The 14,465-nt window shown below is 42.3% G+C and overlaps 1 protein-coding gene across 2 annotated transcripts in view; it reads left to right on the forward strand.

The window, feature by feature from the left end:
• The window catches only part of plxna4 (plexin A4), a 252,711-nt gene that overhangs the window by 180,616 nt on the left and 57,630 nt on the right, over positions 1-14,465 (forward strand). For both annotated transcript variants that reach the window (XM_070548887.1, XM_070548883.1), the window contains exons 7-9: positions 2,295-2,448; positions 6,867-6,966; positions 7,118-7,232. In XM_070548887.1, the coding sequence (XP_070404988.1) occupies positions 2,295-2,448; positions 6,867-6,966; positions 7,118-7,232 (369 nt within the window). The remainder of the gene's footprint in view (positions 1-2,294; positions 2,449-6,866; positions 6,967-7,117; positions 7,233-14,465) is intronic.

The raw sequence follows: 14,465 nt of genomic DNA on the forward strand, positions 1-14,465 counted from the left end.
CAATTATGTTCATCTATAACATAGTGAGCTACACTCCGTCATTTACCGAGTTCTCTTTGCACAACTTAAAAGATGAAAAATGGTCAAACTCTAAATTAGCAGTTATTGAATTTAATTGTTTCTTTTGTTGGAAAAAACACTTCTGACAAGCAAACAAGTGTTTGTTTTAGTCGCGTAAATTGTGATGGCAGATTTTGCTGCGAGTGAGACACTCGTCTGGCAACACGGCAATATCACACTCTCAAGCATCATTTGTGATACAACGTAATTACACACTAAGTACTATCGAGAAGACGTGTTAACGCTTTAATCCCGCTTCATATCACTCTACCGCCTGCCAAAACCCATCCTTCACATCCTGACCTCGCAACTTTTAGTCATGAAATACTCTCCAAACAAATGTCAGCATTCATTAACAGCACACAGTTCAGCTTGTTTTTATGAGTCTTGGCACCTTTATGAAAGCACTTTCACCCCCTGGACATTTTATTCTGAAGCAGCTGCCAAAATTAGAGATTTCTTCTTTTACTTTATCGATTAGCCGACATGGAGCTTTGACCCTTTGCAATGAAAATGTCTCCCTGCACGAATTTTAAAAACAGTTTAACAAACATTCGTATCATTTTTTTTAAAAGCCGCTTTTAGAGGCACATATTTATTTCTAGCACCAGATTTTATTTGGTTTAATGTCATTTTTTACCCTGAAATTGCAAAGTTATTCAACGTATTTTAAAGCTTTCGGTTGAAAGATGATTCATAACTCCGAATGTTATGAAGATCGCTTTGACCTAACCACCAGTAAGTGGTGTCACCTTATGATTTTTCATTTGCTGTGGAATAATCTTTTGGAAATGGCTGGAAATTTTAAATATAAGAATATTTATACCTGTGCAAAGCCGGCATGACTGCGCTCCGTGCGAGTTCCTCAGAGGGTCAAACGTGAAATGCTGATTGTCAGCATCACAGCTCAGCATCATTCTAATGATATTCATGGGTGTTTGTGTGCAGTGTTGCTGAGTGTTTAACCTTTTTGCACACATTTGCCACCCAGCTGAATCGGGGCAGAGGCTTCATTCAAACACAAAAGAGCTGCTTCTTGACCTTTATGTTAATAAATATGTATCTGCAAAGATGAGGAGGAGTGTTATTCCCATAACCTAACCAGATTTAGATTCTCCACTGATGTTGTTTATTGAATGTGTTCAATAAAAATGGTGCAAGGGCTCTGAAGATGTTCGATTCTGTGTTTCTGATTAATATTTAGTGTTGGAAGCAGAGAGAAAGACTCAAGCAGTTACATTAGAGTTTGCTGTTTATGGTTGGACAACATGACTTTTTAAATGGAAAATCAAATCAAGTAAAAGATGGAAAGAGTGGGGTAGCATTTGTCCATGGATGCTGTAAAGACGTTGGCTCTGCTGCAGCTCTTTTCTCATTAAACAGCCATATAAAACAGTGCAGGCCAGCCTTCCTCTGCTGATCAGGCAGATTTTAGCATCACTTCACAAGAACACCACATAACTACGCCTCTAATCGATGTTTTGGCCGACACCCCTGTGCAGATGGGTTTTTCCATCAGTCTCGATATTTTCATCTTGACCCCACTCCACCTTTCTCCACCACCACCTCTTTGTTTATTCAAGGACAGTTATCCTTTTTAACCCTCTCGCACTTCACCTGAGGCCATTCATCCCAAGGTGCTGAGAGAGCCAACGCAGCATTTCCAAATAGAGAGGGAACATTAGCATTTTTTATTTCCTGTAGTCATCCTGTTCCCTAGCAGTCCAGCCACCTGGATGCTCGTGTGTTCACTGATTTATTGGTTGAGTTTTTATATCTTTGGTCAGGCTTTTTGCTTCAGTCATCTGATATTCTCTACCTTTAAATTCCAGCAAAATCTTTTGTTTGTATGATTTTTCAAAACTTTTTGTCCTAACTAGCATCTCCCCCCTTAAAGCCAGAAATGTTGGGTGAATAGGTGTGGCCATCCTAAATGGTGTTATGTAAATTGGTTTTTGTGTAATCGTTTATTCAATGACTTATAGCAACAGCCTACAGCGGCTCTGCAATCATCTTCACTCTTCTTAAAAATTGCCGCCACAGTTGAGCTGATGGGTGTTGTCACTGCAGCTGGATAACTGATGTGCAAAACCAAACTAAAGTGCACCTGGAACTTCAATATGCTTTATTTCCCTTTGTTGGTCGTTTTTTGCTATATTTAATGTAGAAGTTATATTGATTGTATTAGGGGTTTGAGATAAATGACACATCTTCATTTCCTTTCATTGCAACAGCTGGTACTGGAGGCCCACAATGTCCCAGAACTTTCAGCAGGTGTCAACTGCACCTTTGAGGACCTGGCCGACATGAACGGCCTGGTAGAAGGAAACCGGATCAAGTGCTCCTCCCCTGCTGAAAAGGAAATGCCACGCATTATTGTGGACAAAGGTAGGAAGACAGACAGATTACAGTGAAGCTGTCTCACTGTGTTGGCCTTTTATCTCATGCTTGCATAATGAAGATGAAAATGATGTAAAATAGTATTTTAGCATAAACAAGGTGGTTTTCAAAGCATTACTTGCTGAAAATCTAGCTAAACTAAAGCATGGCGGTCTTGTGTGATTATCTTTTTCTGCTACGTAAAAACAAAACTTTCACATATTTAGCATTTGCTGGAGAGCGTTTTTTTTTAAACCTTACTCTTCAACTTGTCCAGTTTTTTCAGTTTTATTCACTTTGTATCATGCTGTCATAGTTGGGCATGCTGACTAAACAGAAAGTAGCTCAAAAAAGACCTAACATCCTGGATAACTGCTGATCGAGAGATGGTCTGGCTGTTTGGAAGCAAAACTTAAGAAATCAAGGTTGGTTTTACACCAAACGCTGCTGTCCTAAACAGTCATCAGCACTTGTGAAACACAAACATACCTGCTTTTTACACACAGCCACTTTCACGCTGTCTCGTGATAGGCTCGGGGCAATAAGTGCTGTGTGAATTTTTATCTTCTCGTTGTCATCAGCAGGCCTTGGAGCCGTGCCTTGGGACGTGTTTAGTAAATGAATGAGCATCCGTTATTAGTCTGTTGTTACTTAACTTCCTGCCTCATGTGGCTCTGATCCAGATGAAGTCATGTGACTTGTTAGACGCAGTACAAACCAGAGAATATCAGGTGTTTTCTGTGGGGTTAGTGTTTAGTTTCCTCCGTCTTCTCTCTGGAGTTAGTGAAGCTGATCTCTGCCCGCGTGCCTTTGAGCCACACAAGTCCACATTCAAATCTAACGTTCTGAAAAGAGAAAAAGAACAGAGGGATCTGTTGTAACATTTTAAGGCATTTGATCCCAAAGAAGAAAATGGATGTGAGATGGTTTTTAATGCAGCACTGCTGAGATCGCCCGACTCTCAGCTGTACACATAAAATATATTTATGTTTTCTTTCATTCGTTTGTTTCACCCCAAAGGATGGAGGGTTCTCACTCGCTCTGCTGTAATAAACAAATGGACAACAAAGTAATCCACAGGCGGTGCTCATGTACACGGCTAACAGGACAGCTGAGTGTGTTTTGGGGAATTATAAACATTTGTTCACTGTTTGCCATGTTGGCCACACGTAAATCTGCTAATGCTGCCGTCATGCAAACATAGATGTGTTAATACATACAGCAAACCCACACACACATATAAATCTCTACTCCCAAACAATATATATACTTATAACTGGTTTAAGGAGGAACATGCTTGAGTCTTTCATGTTTTACCAGTATTTGTTAGTCCAAGCTCAGTTTAAAGAGAGAAAGGAACACACGACAGATGGAGTGAGAAGAGAGGGAGGGACGGATGGTGTTAGCAGGCTTCAAGGTAACATTTAGGTGGCCTAATTAGGACAGATCCTTTGTCAGCGGCACTTTGCTGTGATTGATGAATGATTCCTTCTTTGTTAGAGAGATGGAGAGAGACACGAGGGAGAAGGAGTAAGTGTGGAGGGAAGAGAAGGGACCTGTGGGTAAAGATAGTAGGATCGAGAGGGAGAGCTACAGAGGTGGTGGAGAAAAAGAGCAGGTAGACGTGTGGATGTGCTGTTGAATTAAACATGAACTCCTTCATTAGAGCCAGACAAAAGGACACATGAAACACAGATGAGCTCATATGCACATCCATTTATACAAAAACACACACGCATGGTAGGTATTTCATGTTGTTCTCCCTTTACCTTGTCAAAGATATCCTCAAAGAGATTTCACTGGGAATGCCATCCATCCCAGGGGAAATCCGTCTGCACCAACTTTTGGGTTTTTGCTGCATGAACAGGGAGCCTTAACCGAATGAGTCTTTAGAAGTAGTCTCCTAACCATTTAAGGTGTTGCCTTTGAGAATGCAACAGAAGGATCACCTGTAGCTTCAAGATGTTTCTGCTTAACTGGGGAAAGGAAATTCTAAAAAAGAATGACAGCATTTGTTTATCCATCCATCCATTTTCATCCGCTCATCCGGAGTCGGGTCGCGGGGGCAGTAGCCTAAGGCTATAGGCCCAGACTTCAATCTCCCTAGCCATTTGGGCCAGCTCCTCCGAGGGAATCCCAAGGCATTCCCTGGCCAGGTGAGAGACATAGTCCCTCCACCGTGTCCTGGGTCTACCTTTAGGTCTCCTCCCAGTTGGACGTGCCCGGAAAACCTCACCAAGGAGGCATCCAGGAGGCATCCTGACCAGATGCCCGAGCCACCTCAACTGGCTCCTCTCGATGTGGAGGATCAGCGGGTCTACTCCGAGCCCCTCCCGAATGACCGAGCTTCTCATCCTATCTCTAAGGGAGAGCCCAGCCACTCTTTGAAGAAAACTCATTTCAGCCACTTGTATCCGTGATCTCGTTCTTTCGGTCACTACCCAGTTACCCTGGTCTACACCCAGCTCTATCTGTCGTTTCCACCGGACGACCACACTGTCTCTGCACGATTATCAAACTGTCTCTCTGACATATCAAAATGGATGAAATCCCACCATCTCCAACTCAACCTCTCAAAAAATGAACTACTTGTCATCCCAGCAAAACCATCCATACAGCACAATATCTCAATCCAAAATGACTTCCTATCTCTGGCTCCTTCAAAGGCAATTTGAAATCTGGGTGTTGTGATTGATGAACACCTGACCTTTAAAGACCATGTTGCCTCTGTTGCTCGTTCATGCCGCTTTGCGCTGTATAACATACGAAAGATCAGACCATACCTAACACAACATGCCACCCAGCTCCTGGTGCAATCTACTGTCATCTCCCGCCTCGATTACTGCAATGCCCTTCTAACTGGTCTTCCAGCCTGTACTGTGAGACCTCTTCAAATGGTCCAGAATGCAGCAGCGCGTCTGGTCTTCAATCAGCCAAAAAGAGCACACGTCACCCCTCTGTTCATTGAGCTCCACTGGCTACCGCTAGCTGCACGCATCAAATTCAGATTGCTAACACTAGCATACAAAGTCAGAGATGGTACGGCTTCCATCTACCTGAATCCTCTTGCAAAGGCTTACGTCTCGGCCCGGCCGCTCCGGTCATCACAGGATTGTCGGCTAGCAGTGCCTACACCACGCTCAGGACAATCCAGACTTTTCTCATGCATCGTTCCACAAATGTGGAATGACCTTCCAAGCACTACCAGAACTGCGGCTTCCTTTTCAATTTTCAAGAAACTCCTGAAGACCCTGCTCTTCAGAGAACATCTTCTTAAACCTTTCTTAAACCTTAAGACCTTTCTCAGCAGCCTAGTGGTAGACTGTCCGCCCTGAGACTGGGAGATCAGGTGTTCGATTCCTGGTCGGGTCATACCAAAGACTTTGAAAAAATGGGACCCAATGCCTCCCTGCTTGACACTCAGCATTAAGGGGTTGGATTGGGGGGTTAAACCACGAAATAGTTCCCCAGTGTGGCTTGTCTGCAGCTCACCGTTCCCCCAGGGGATGGGTCAAATGCGGAGAATAAATTTCGCACACTTACCTGTGTGTGTGACAACTAATGGGACTTTAACTTTAACTTTAAGTAGCACCCTCCCTGCACCCGTCCCTCCCCTCTACCGTCCACTCCTTGTTCCCTACTCTCCATGACTGATGTCAATGTTGTTGTTGTTGTTGTTGTTAGCCTTAAGGGCAACATGCCGATTATCACTTGTAAGTCGCTTTGGACAAAAGCGTCTGCTAAATACATAAACATAAACATACCCAAAGCTCATGACCATAGGTGAGGGTAGGAACGTAGATCGACCGGTAAATCGAGAGCTTCGCCTTCTGACTCAGCTCTCTCTTCACCACAGCAGACCGGTACAACGCCCGCCTCACTGCAGATGCAGCACCAATCCGCCTATCGATCTCACTCTCCAGTTTTCCCTCACTCGTGAACAAGACCCCGAGATACTTAAACTCCTCCAATTGGGGCAGGACCTCATCCCTGACCCGGAGAAGGCATTCTACCCTTTTCCGATTCAAGACCATGGTCTCAGATTTAGAGGAGCTGATTCTCATCCCAGCTGCTTCACGCTCGGCTGCGAACCGCTCCAGCGAAAGCTGAAGATCAAGTTCTGATGAAGCCAACAGGACCACATCATCTGCAAAAAGCAGAGACCTGATCCTCAGGCCACCAAAACGGATGCCCTCCACACCTTGGTTGCGCCTAGAAATCCTGTCCATAAAGGTTATGAACAGAATCGGTGACAAAGGGCAGCCTTGGTGGAGTCCAACTCTCACTGGTAACCAGCCTGACTTACTGCCGTCAATGCGGACCAAGCTCTGACACCGGTCATACCATTTAGCATTTGTTTATTTTTATTTTTATTGTCTTCCTTTATATGATGAACTGCTCTTTTTTGTTTTTGATGTTTTGTTTAGGTGACCACCAGATTGTGCAGCTCTATCTCAAATCCAAGGAGACGGGCCTGGCATTTGCCAACACCAGCTTTGTTTTCTACAACTGCAGTGTCCACAAGTCGTGAGTCCTTGTCTCCTTGTCGGATTTGTTTCAATATTCCCACATCTTAATCCTAGAATGAACATTTAGAAGCTGTTCTAACCCCTTTGTAATGATGGAAATCGTTTCTTTATACTTTCTATTAGTAACAGAAACATCTGGTCTTCTGCAGGTGTTTGTCCTGTGTGAGTAGTCCCTACCAGTGCCACTGGTGCAAATACAGACACGACTGCACCCACGACCCCCGCACCTGTTCCTTCCAGGAGGGGAGAGTCAAGAAGCCTGAGGTGGGTTTAGTAATTTAACCTGTTCACTGTAGAAGAGAACATGTTCTGTTTTTGAGCTAATTCAGACAGAAACAGTCCATCTCTGCCTCTTCATACGCTCAGCTCTGCTAGCTGAGAATCAGCTCAATACTTCATTCAGTGGGACTAATATCTGTCTTTTTAGATTTCATGTGCCAAACGAGTTGTGCAAAAGGATTGAGTCACCTTTTAGCTGTGGTGCTTCCATCTGGCAGGAGTTTCTTGGCATGTCTCACTTACGCCTGCACATCAAAGTGCAGTGGAAGCTAATAAAACTGAGTCATTTCCACGTGCCCAGCCCTATTCCCCACAACAGCTTACTCTTTGTGAATTATCAATAATGCTGGCAGGCAGTCTATTCCCGTCGAAGCACAGCCCACTGTAATTAGGCTGCTCTGCTGCAGAGGACAAGCTGGATGAGGTTCATTCTCCATCCCGGCCACCTCCAAAATTTCAGAAGGTGATCAAGAGCCTTTTTATATAAAAATGCCACGAGGTCAAGGAAGTTTGAGATCTTTGCTAGTTGTTTTGGCCTTTGGGTACAGTAGTTTCAGTATTTACAATTCTGCGTGTTTCTGAACAGTATATTTGTGTTTGCCCCGGAGTTTGATCCCTGTACTGTTCCAGTTCACGGTAGTTTTCTGAAGGAAGGTTTTCCAGAGCGTTAGTGGCCTGGTAATCGTAGCCTGAGGTGAGCGCTGATGGAGATCACTGGTACTTGTGTCTGGGTTGGCAGATACTGCAGGACGAGCAGGGACAAGCTTAGTCAGATTGCTTCCTTTGATGAGCAGTCTGCCCTCAATTGTATTATTCTTCCACCCATTTCCCCTCCCAAGCCATTCAACCTGCACAGAACATATCATTTTCTTTTTCTGTAGTTTGATTATCCAGTTGAACCGTCTGCTTACTTAGACCCAAACATGAGTCTTTGCAGGTTTCCAATTAGCCAGATGCTGGTGGTCAATATTGACTCAGGTTAATAATGTGTGAATCCCTCCTATTGTGTTGCACACTAGAAGAAGACCACAAATAAAGAAAGTAGGATTTAAAAAGCAGGTGCAATGCGGGCTTAATGAGTTTCAATTTGCCTTTAATTAACCCCTCAAATCCAGGGTGATGTATCTGCTGCCAGACTTTTAGATGCTACTTTGAAACACACACACACACACACACACACAGAATCCATCCTAAATTTCACAAAAGGCTCTTTATCGGTCAGTGACATGAGACGACTGATGGATTTCTGTGTACTATTACAATTAAGAGATTTCAGACAGTAATTTCAATAATCCCTGAACTCCGCATTAGGTCCCTACTGGTTGAGCTTGTTGTTAGCATGCATTGCAGGGTGCGGTGAGAGCCTCGCCTGGGTGTTTTATTCATGCCAGCAAAGACACGGGCACAAGGATCAGACATTTGCATGTTGGCACATTAACCAAGGCCACATCCCTCTTTGTCCTCCCCACGTCTCAAGGACTTTGTCATTCTGTCTCACCAACAAACCATGCATGCAGGAAATAGCTGGCAGTTTCTCTTCACTAGTTTCAGCTTGTTTATCTGCTGGACGTTGTTTATTCGCCTGCATATTTAGCTCATTTTCAGACTGAACCACCCATCCACACAGGAGAAAGTGATGAAACTGGGTATACTTCCTCTTCTCTTTGTCTGATGAAAACCACAGGAGGATATTTCCCTTTCTTCTTCTCCTGTCTACAACTCAGCATGTTCATATCCTGAGCTGCTGCCAAATCTTCCCCTAATATATTCAGTTAGATACAAAACACAAAAATATTAGTGTCTACCTCCTAGTTCATGCTGCGTCCTGCTCTCTCCATTATTTACCTCATTGACTGTACTCTGGTCATCAATGTTCTTGAGTTTATTTACCAGGGATTTATTGATCAAGTGATCAAGATAATTTTATTATAGGAGCTAAATGCCAACGGTAATGGCTGTTCTCCGCCAGTACTAGACAGGAATGGTAGAGGGAAGTGTTTTACTTTGATTCATAGACAAATCAATGTCGTATGGTGCAAACTAGAAGAGTCGATAATATATTTGCACAAACAAAAAGGTAAATGTAAAGAAAAGGGACATAAACTAAAAGTAGAAGTTTACATTCAATGGTTGTACACTAGCTAAACTACACCTGGGATTATCCTACAAAACCTTTTACAGCTGAGTCCACCTTTTGAAGAATGTTGCGTCATTCTTCTACTTTAATAGTTGTGTTTGAATTAAATTGGTTATTTCTTAGAATAAATACTGACTGCTGTCAGTGTGCCCCAGGGCCAGTGGCAGTTCTACATGGAATTACTCCCCGGGCGAGGCCCCCTTTGTGACCCTCCCCCCACCCCACCTGCACGAACACACGCATGTTTTCTACAAACAGTCATGTTTTATTAGAACGACTATTGAACATTCATTTTTCTAAGTTGCACATATTTACATTAATTACTATGAAGTTGTCAGAATGTAAAGCAATATACATTATATACTGTATCAAAATATATAGAATCAAATATACAAAAACAACTAAACTAACTAAATATTAAGAATATATGAACATAATATATATTAAATATTCTAAATAGCAAAAATGTTTCACACATAACAAACTAAAGATAATCACTACAGCATTGCACTTAGAACAGAAAAGACAAACTAAAATTAAAACCTAACCTTCATGCAACGTCATCAATAATGTCATCATATGAAATCTGCTCCCCTACTTAGTGATTGATACTAATCAGAGCCAGGTTAGTGAGCCGCCCCTGAAACATAGTTGACCTCAGGTATGACTTGATCAAGTTTTGAAAAGCTCCTCTCAGCTTAAGCCACAGTGACTGGCAGAGCAGTCCAAAAGTTGGGGTAGATCTCTAATAGATCTTTATCATGATCCATAATATTTAAGAATTGCCTCTGAAATTGTAATTTAAACTGACATAAAAAAACTGTAGACTACCAAAAATGCCAACTTTTACAGAACAAATCATGTAAAAAATAATCAGTGCAGCCATCTGCAATAAATAAACAGGATAGTTAGTGGTGACTGGGGAGTTTTCTTCTGCTTGTAGAGTTGTTTTATTTATTATTATGTGAACTTGATCAACATGTGTTTGTTGTTGTTCAGGCAGGCCACAGACTGCAGCGAGCATTTAACAAATCCTAGTTTGAATCAGTAAAAAACGGAGGAATTTTTTCAAACCTTTTGAAAATACAAAGGAATTTTTTCGAACCGTTTGAATATTCGTTTCAATATTTCAGCCCTATTAGCTCTGTTAGCAATTAGTTGACCAAATTTAACCGTTAAAATCCCAGTTAACTCGTTCAAAAAATGTAAAACATGCATCATGAGAGCGTACATACCTTTATCTTTCTCCTCTTTTTTTCTTTTTTTTTTCCTGAATCGGGAACCTGGTGGTTTTAGCCTTTTTATGTTCATCTCTTCTGTTTGGCTCTTGACTCAGTAAGTTTCCTTTAGTCAGGACTAAACAATTTGACCTTGATGGGTGGGTGACCACAAAATTGTTTTGTTTTTCCTTTTTTTATTTGGCCATTTCACACAATTCAGAAAAACCTGAAAGAATGATAGGCCTGTGTTTATGATATTATGAATGAAATGTGCGTTAAATGGAAGAACATCAAGATGTGATTGACTTTAGCCATGTTAATACAGTTGATTCAGCCCCTACCCGCTCTTTCATTTGGGAAAGACCCAGAGGTGAATTCCCCCCCCCCCCCCCCCCTTCTTCATACACGCATGGTGCACGTGAACGTTCTCAGTCAGCAGGAGCGCCTGCAGCTGCAGGGGGCGCCAACTTGCTGTTTCCAATCCAGACACTGTGATATGACAGATAATAGAAAACCTCGGTGCGGCACAGATTTCTTTCTTTTTTATTTTTTACTCAACGCTTGTGCGCCCCTTTTGTGTCATGAAAAAATGCCACCCCGGGCAACTGCCCTGTCTGCCCGTGCCTAAAACCGCTACTGCTCAGGGCAGCTGTGGCTACAGTGTAGCTCATCACGATTAGCCTTAGGGAGTAAAACAACAATTTTTTGAAAGATAAACTAAATAAAAAGTAATTTGGAAAATTTAAGATGAGGAATGACTGTGGGGAGATAAAGGAAGAGCCGTAGCAGAGAGGGGTAGAGCGGGTGAACAGAAAGCAGGAGGGTGTTTTTGCCCCAGGCTCTGTTGGATATGATAAAACCGAGACAGGGAAGCTTTTGGTAACCACAGTGTGTGTGCGAGTATGTGTAGAAAAACTTAAGATCCTCTTCATCTTCACACCTTACACTGCTATAATTACGGGCCTTTTTCTCTTTCTTGCCATCGCTCTCCCTCCCTCCTAGCTTGAAACCATGCCAAGGGCTTTTACATTCACAGCTCCCATTCAGCTTCCCCCTCTCTGTCACTTTTCCTATCTCCACCCTTCACACCTCCCACCAGTCTCTAATTATCAGATCTAAGTAGGTTCCCAAGAAGAAAGGGAGTCAGAGACGAGTGGAGACAAGAGTCAGCGAAGAGGGCTGACAAGAAAAATGAGAAGGGTCAGTGAGGTGTGTGCATGGGCTGAATCAAGCCGACTGCTTTTGGGCGATGTATAAAAGGAGAAAAACAAGTTGGGAACAAGAATGAAGGATAATTATCCTGAAAAGCCGAGGCGCCAACTTTTTCAAAGTCAGGGATTGTATCGTGGGTATGATGAGTCATGCTATTTACAGGTACTACTCTGTCGAGACATTTAGTTCAAGGCCTTGAATACAGCCTTGCCATTAACATTAATGGCTTCACATGCACAGGTAGGAACAAACACGGGTGCAGCTTAAATTCTTCATTTACAACCAAAATTTAATTTGTAATTTACTCTGTAAAGATTTAGGAATTAAATATTAACACAAAGGTTTTTTTTCACTTGAACGACGTAAATCTGCAACCTTAGCTCCACCTGTAACTCCCCAGTCAGTCAAAGTAGTTTAATTGAAAAACTTCACAGGCTAAGAAGTAACGACCCCTTTTATTTTTGAAGAAATCGTTCTTCTGTTGGTATAAATAACCCGTTTCAAATCAAATCAAATCAAAGACACTTTATTAGTCCCAGAGGGAAATTAGAGTTTCAGTACACACAATTCAGAGATCAGACATACATGGGCAAGACACATGACAAGAATTGGTGACTGTGGTCATTCGCAACCATGAGTCGCGCTACCTTAATAGAGATAAGAGGGTTACATGAGGATTGGTTCAGGTGGAGGGAAAAAAAGGCACTTCAGAGTTGCCCTCCCAGGTTAGTTTAAATCATTTGTGTGTTTGAGGATGACCTAAAACTTTGCACACTTAGGGCTGGGCAATAAATAGAAAATGTATCGTTATCAAAATTCTGACTCTTATCGGGATAATTATTCCCATGTCAGTAAATTTGATAATAAAAAATGAAGAGGTGTGCAAGTTGGCAACGTTCATGTCCCTTTAAGAAGCTGTACCACCTTGAGTCAAGTAAAAATGTGACTCAGCGTAATACATGTGACAGCCCCATCTAGTGGACAACTTTTGTTTCTGTGCATACCTGTAGTTGTTGTCCATTTATCGTTATTGAGGTGAAATCCTCAACATATCATGGAATAGATTTTAGGCCATATCCCCCAGTCCTACTGTTGTGCTGATGTAAAATATATTTACATGTCAGTCTTGAATTTGTTTATTAATTTATTAGAATAGATGTGTCATCTGTTCTCCTTGAAATGCTTGATTTGGGGGGTGACAATGGCAGAGGAGTTAAAGGCATGCTATGCAACTCTTTCATATTTTTAAGTCATTTTCTTGAGCCAGTATGTGCTAAAATGACGCTTTACAGGGATAATGAAATGTCACTCACACCCCACCGCCCTGTGGCCAGTGTCACACTTGCAACTTCAGAGTGGTGGGTTGCCCTCTGCTGGACTTAGTAACATGGAGCTGACATGCCAAGTACTGCAGTCTGCGTCCAGCATGTTTCCTGCATGTTTTAGATCGTGAACACAGCTGATTTGTTTGATTCAGTGATGAACTGCTCCTGTAGATACGAATGAAGGCTGAGGAGACACTTCAGCAGTTAGATTAAGGTGTTAAAAACAAACGCAGAGTGAGGAGATAGGTTTCACTTTTGGTTTTACTAAATGGACACTAGAGGGTGCTAAAAGCAAGCTAAAACTGCTTAGTATTCTTTTAATTGCCCTTCCTGTGACCAGAGGGTTGTAGGTTTGAGCCTAGCCTCACAGTTGTGTGCTTGGGCAAGACAACTAACCCACCTTGCCTGCTGCTGGTGGTTGGAGAGACCAGTGGTGCCAGTGTTGATCCCCAGGGCAGTTGCGATGTAGGTCATCACCACCGGTGTGTGAATTTGTATGTGCATAGGTGATTGTAGGACCCTTGAAGGTGCTATATCAAAAACAAGCCATTTACCATTTTACCTGTACAATACATTAAACTTATGACAGTCAGGTGTATCTATAAATAGCTGTGCATTAATCTAAATGATAATTACTGTAGTTATTATTATGTAATAACAGTTTCTCCTAGATATGTAACTTAATTCACATAACCTCCAGCCCAGGATGTACAAAATATTGTATTAATCCTTGGTGGTTTGCCTTGGTTTCTACTCCTTTAGTGAAAATCCTACCTGCCTTCTTCAGGTCAGGGACGAGGTCATGCTTCAAGTGGAGGAGTTTAAGTGTCTCAGGGTCTTGTTCACAAGTGAGGGAAAGAAGGAACGTGAGATCGACAGGTAAATTGGTGCTTGTACCGATCTGTCGTGGTTAAGAGAGAGCTGAGCCAGAAGGCAAAGCTCTCGATTTACTGGTCGATCTACATTCTTACCCTCACCCATGGTCACAGGCTTTGGGTAGTGACCGAAAGAACAAGATCACCTCTTTGCTTAGGCTGCTGCCCCCGCGACCTGACCGCGGATAAGCGGCTGAAAATGGATTTATAGTGAAAAACCTGTTTATTAAATGTTGTTTGTCATTTCTTTTTACTCTTTTTACACTTATACAGCATGTGTTGTGTTTATACTTACAGAGGTAAATATATAGATAAATATATGTGGTTGTTGAGCTTGTACAAACCGTAATAGAACATCTGACATCCGCATAACATTCAGATAAATCTCAACAACTACGCCAAGCATCACTGCCAACAACACAGTACATTTAGCCAACGAGGAGATAAAC

This window comes from Nothobranchius furzeri, chromosome 1, assembly GCF_043380555.1.
Source record: "Nothobranchius furzeri strain GRZ-AD chromosome 1, NfurGRZ-RIMD1, whole genome shotgun sequence".
NCBI classification, from domain to species: domain Eukaryota; kingdom Metazoa; phylum Chordata; class Actinopteri; order Cyprinodontiformes; family Nothobranchiidae; genus Nothobranchius; species Nothobranchius furzeri.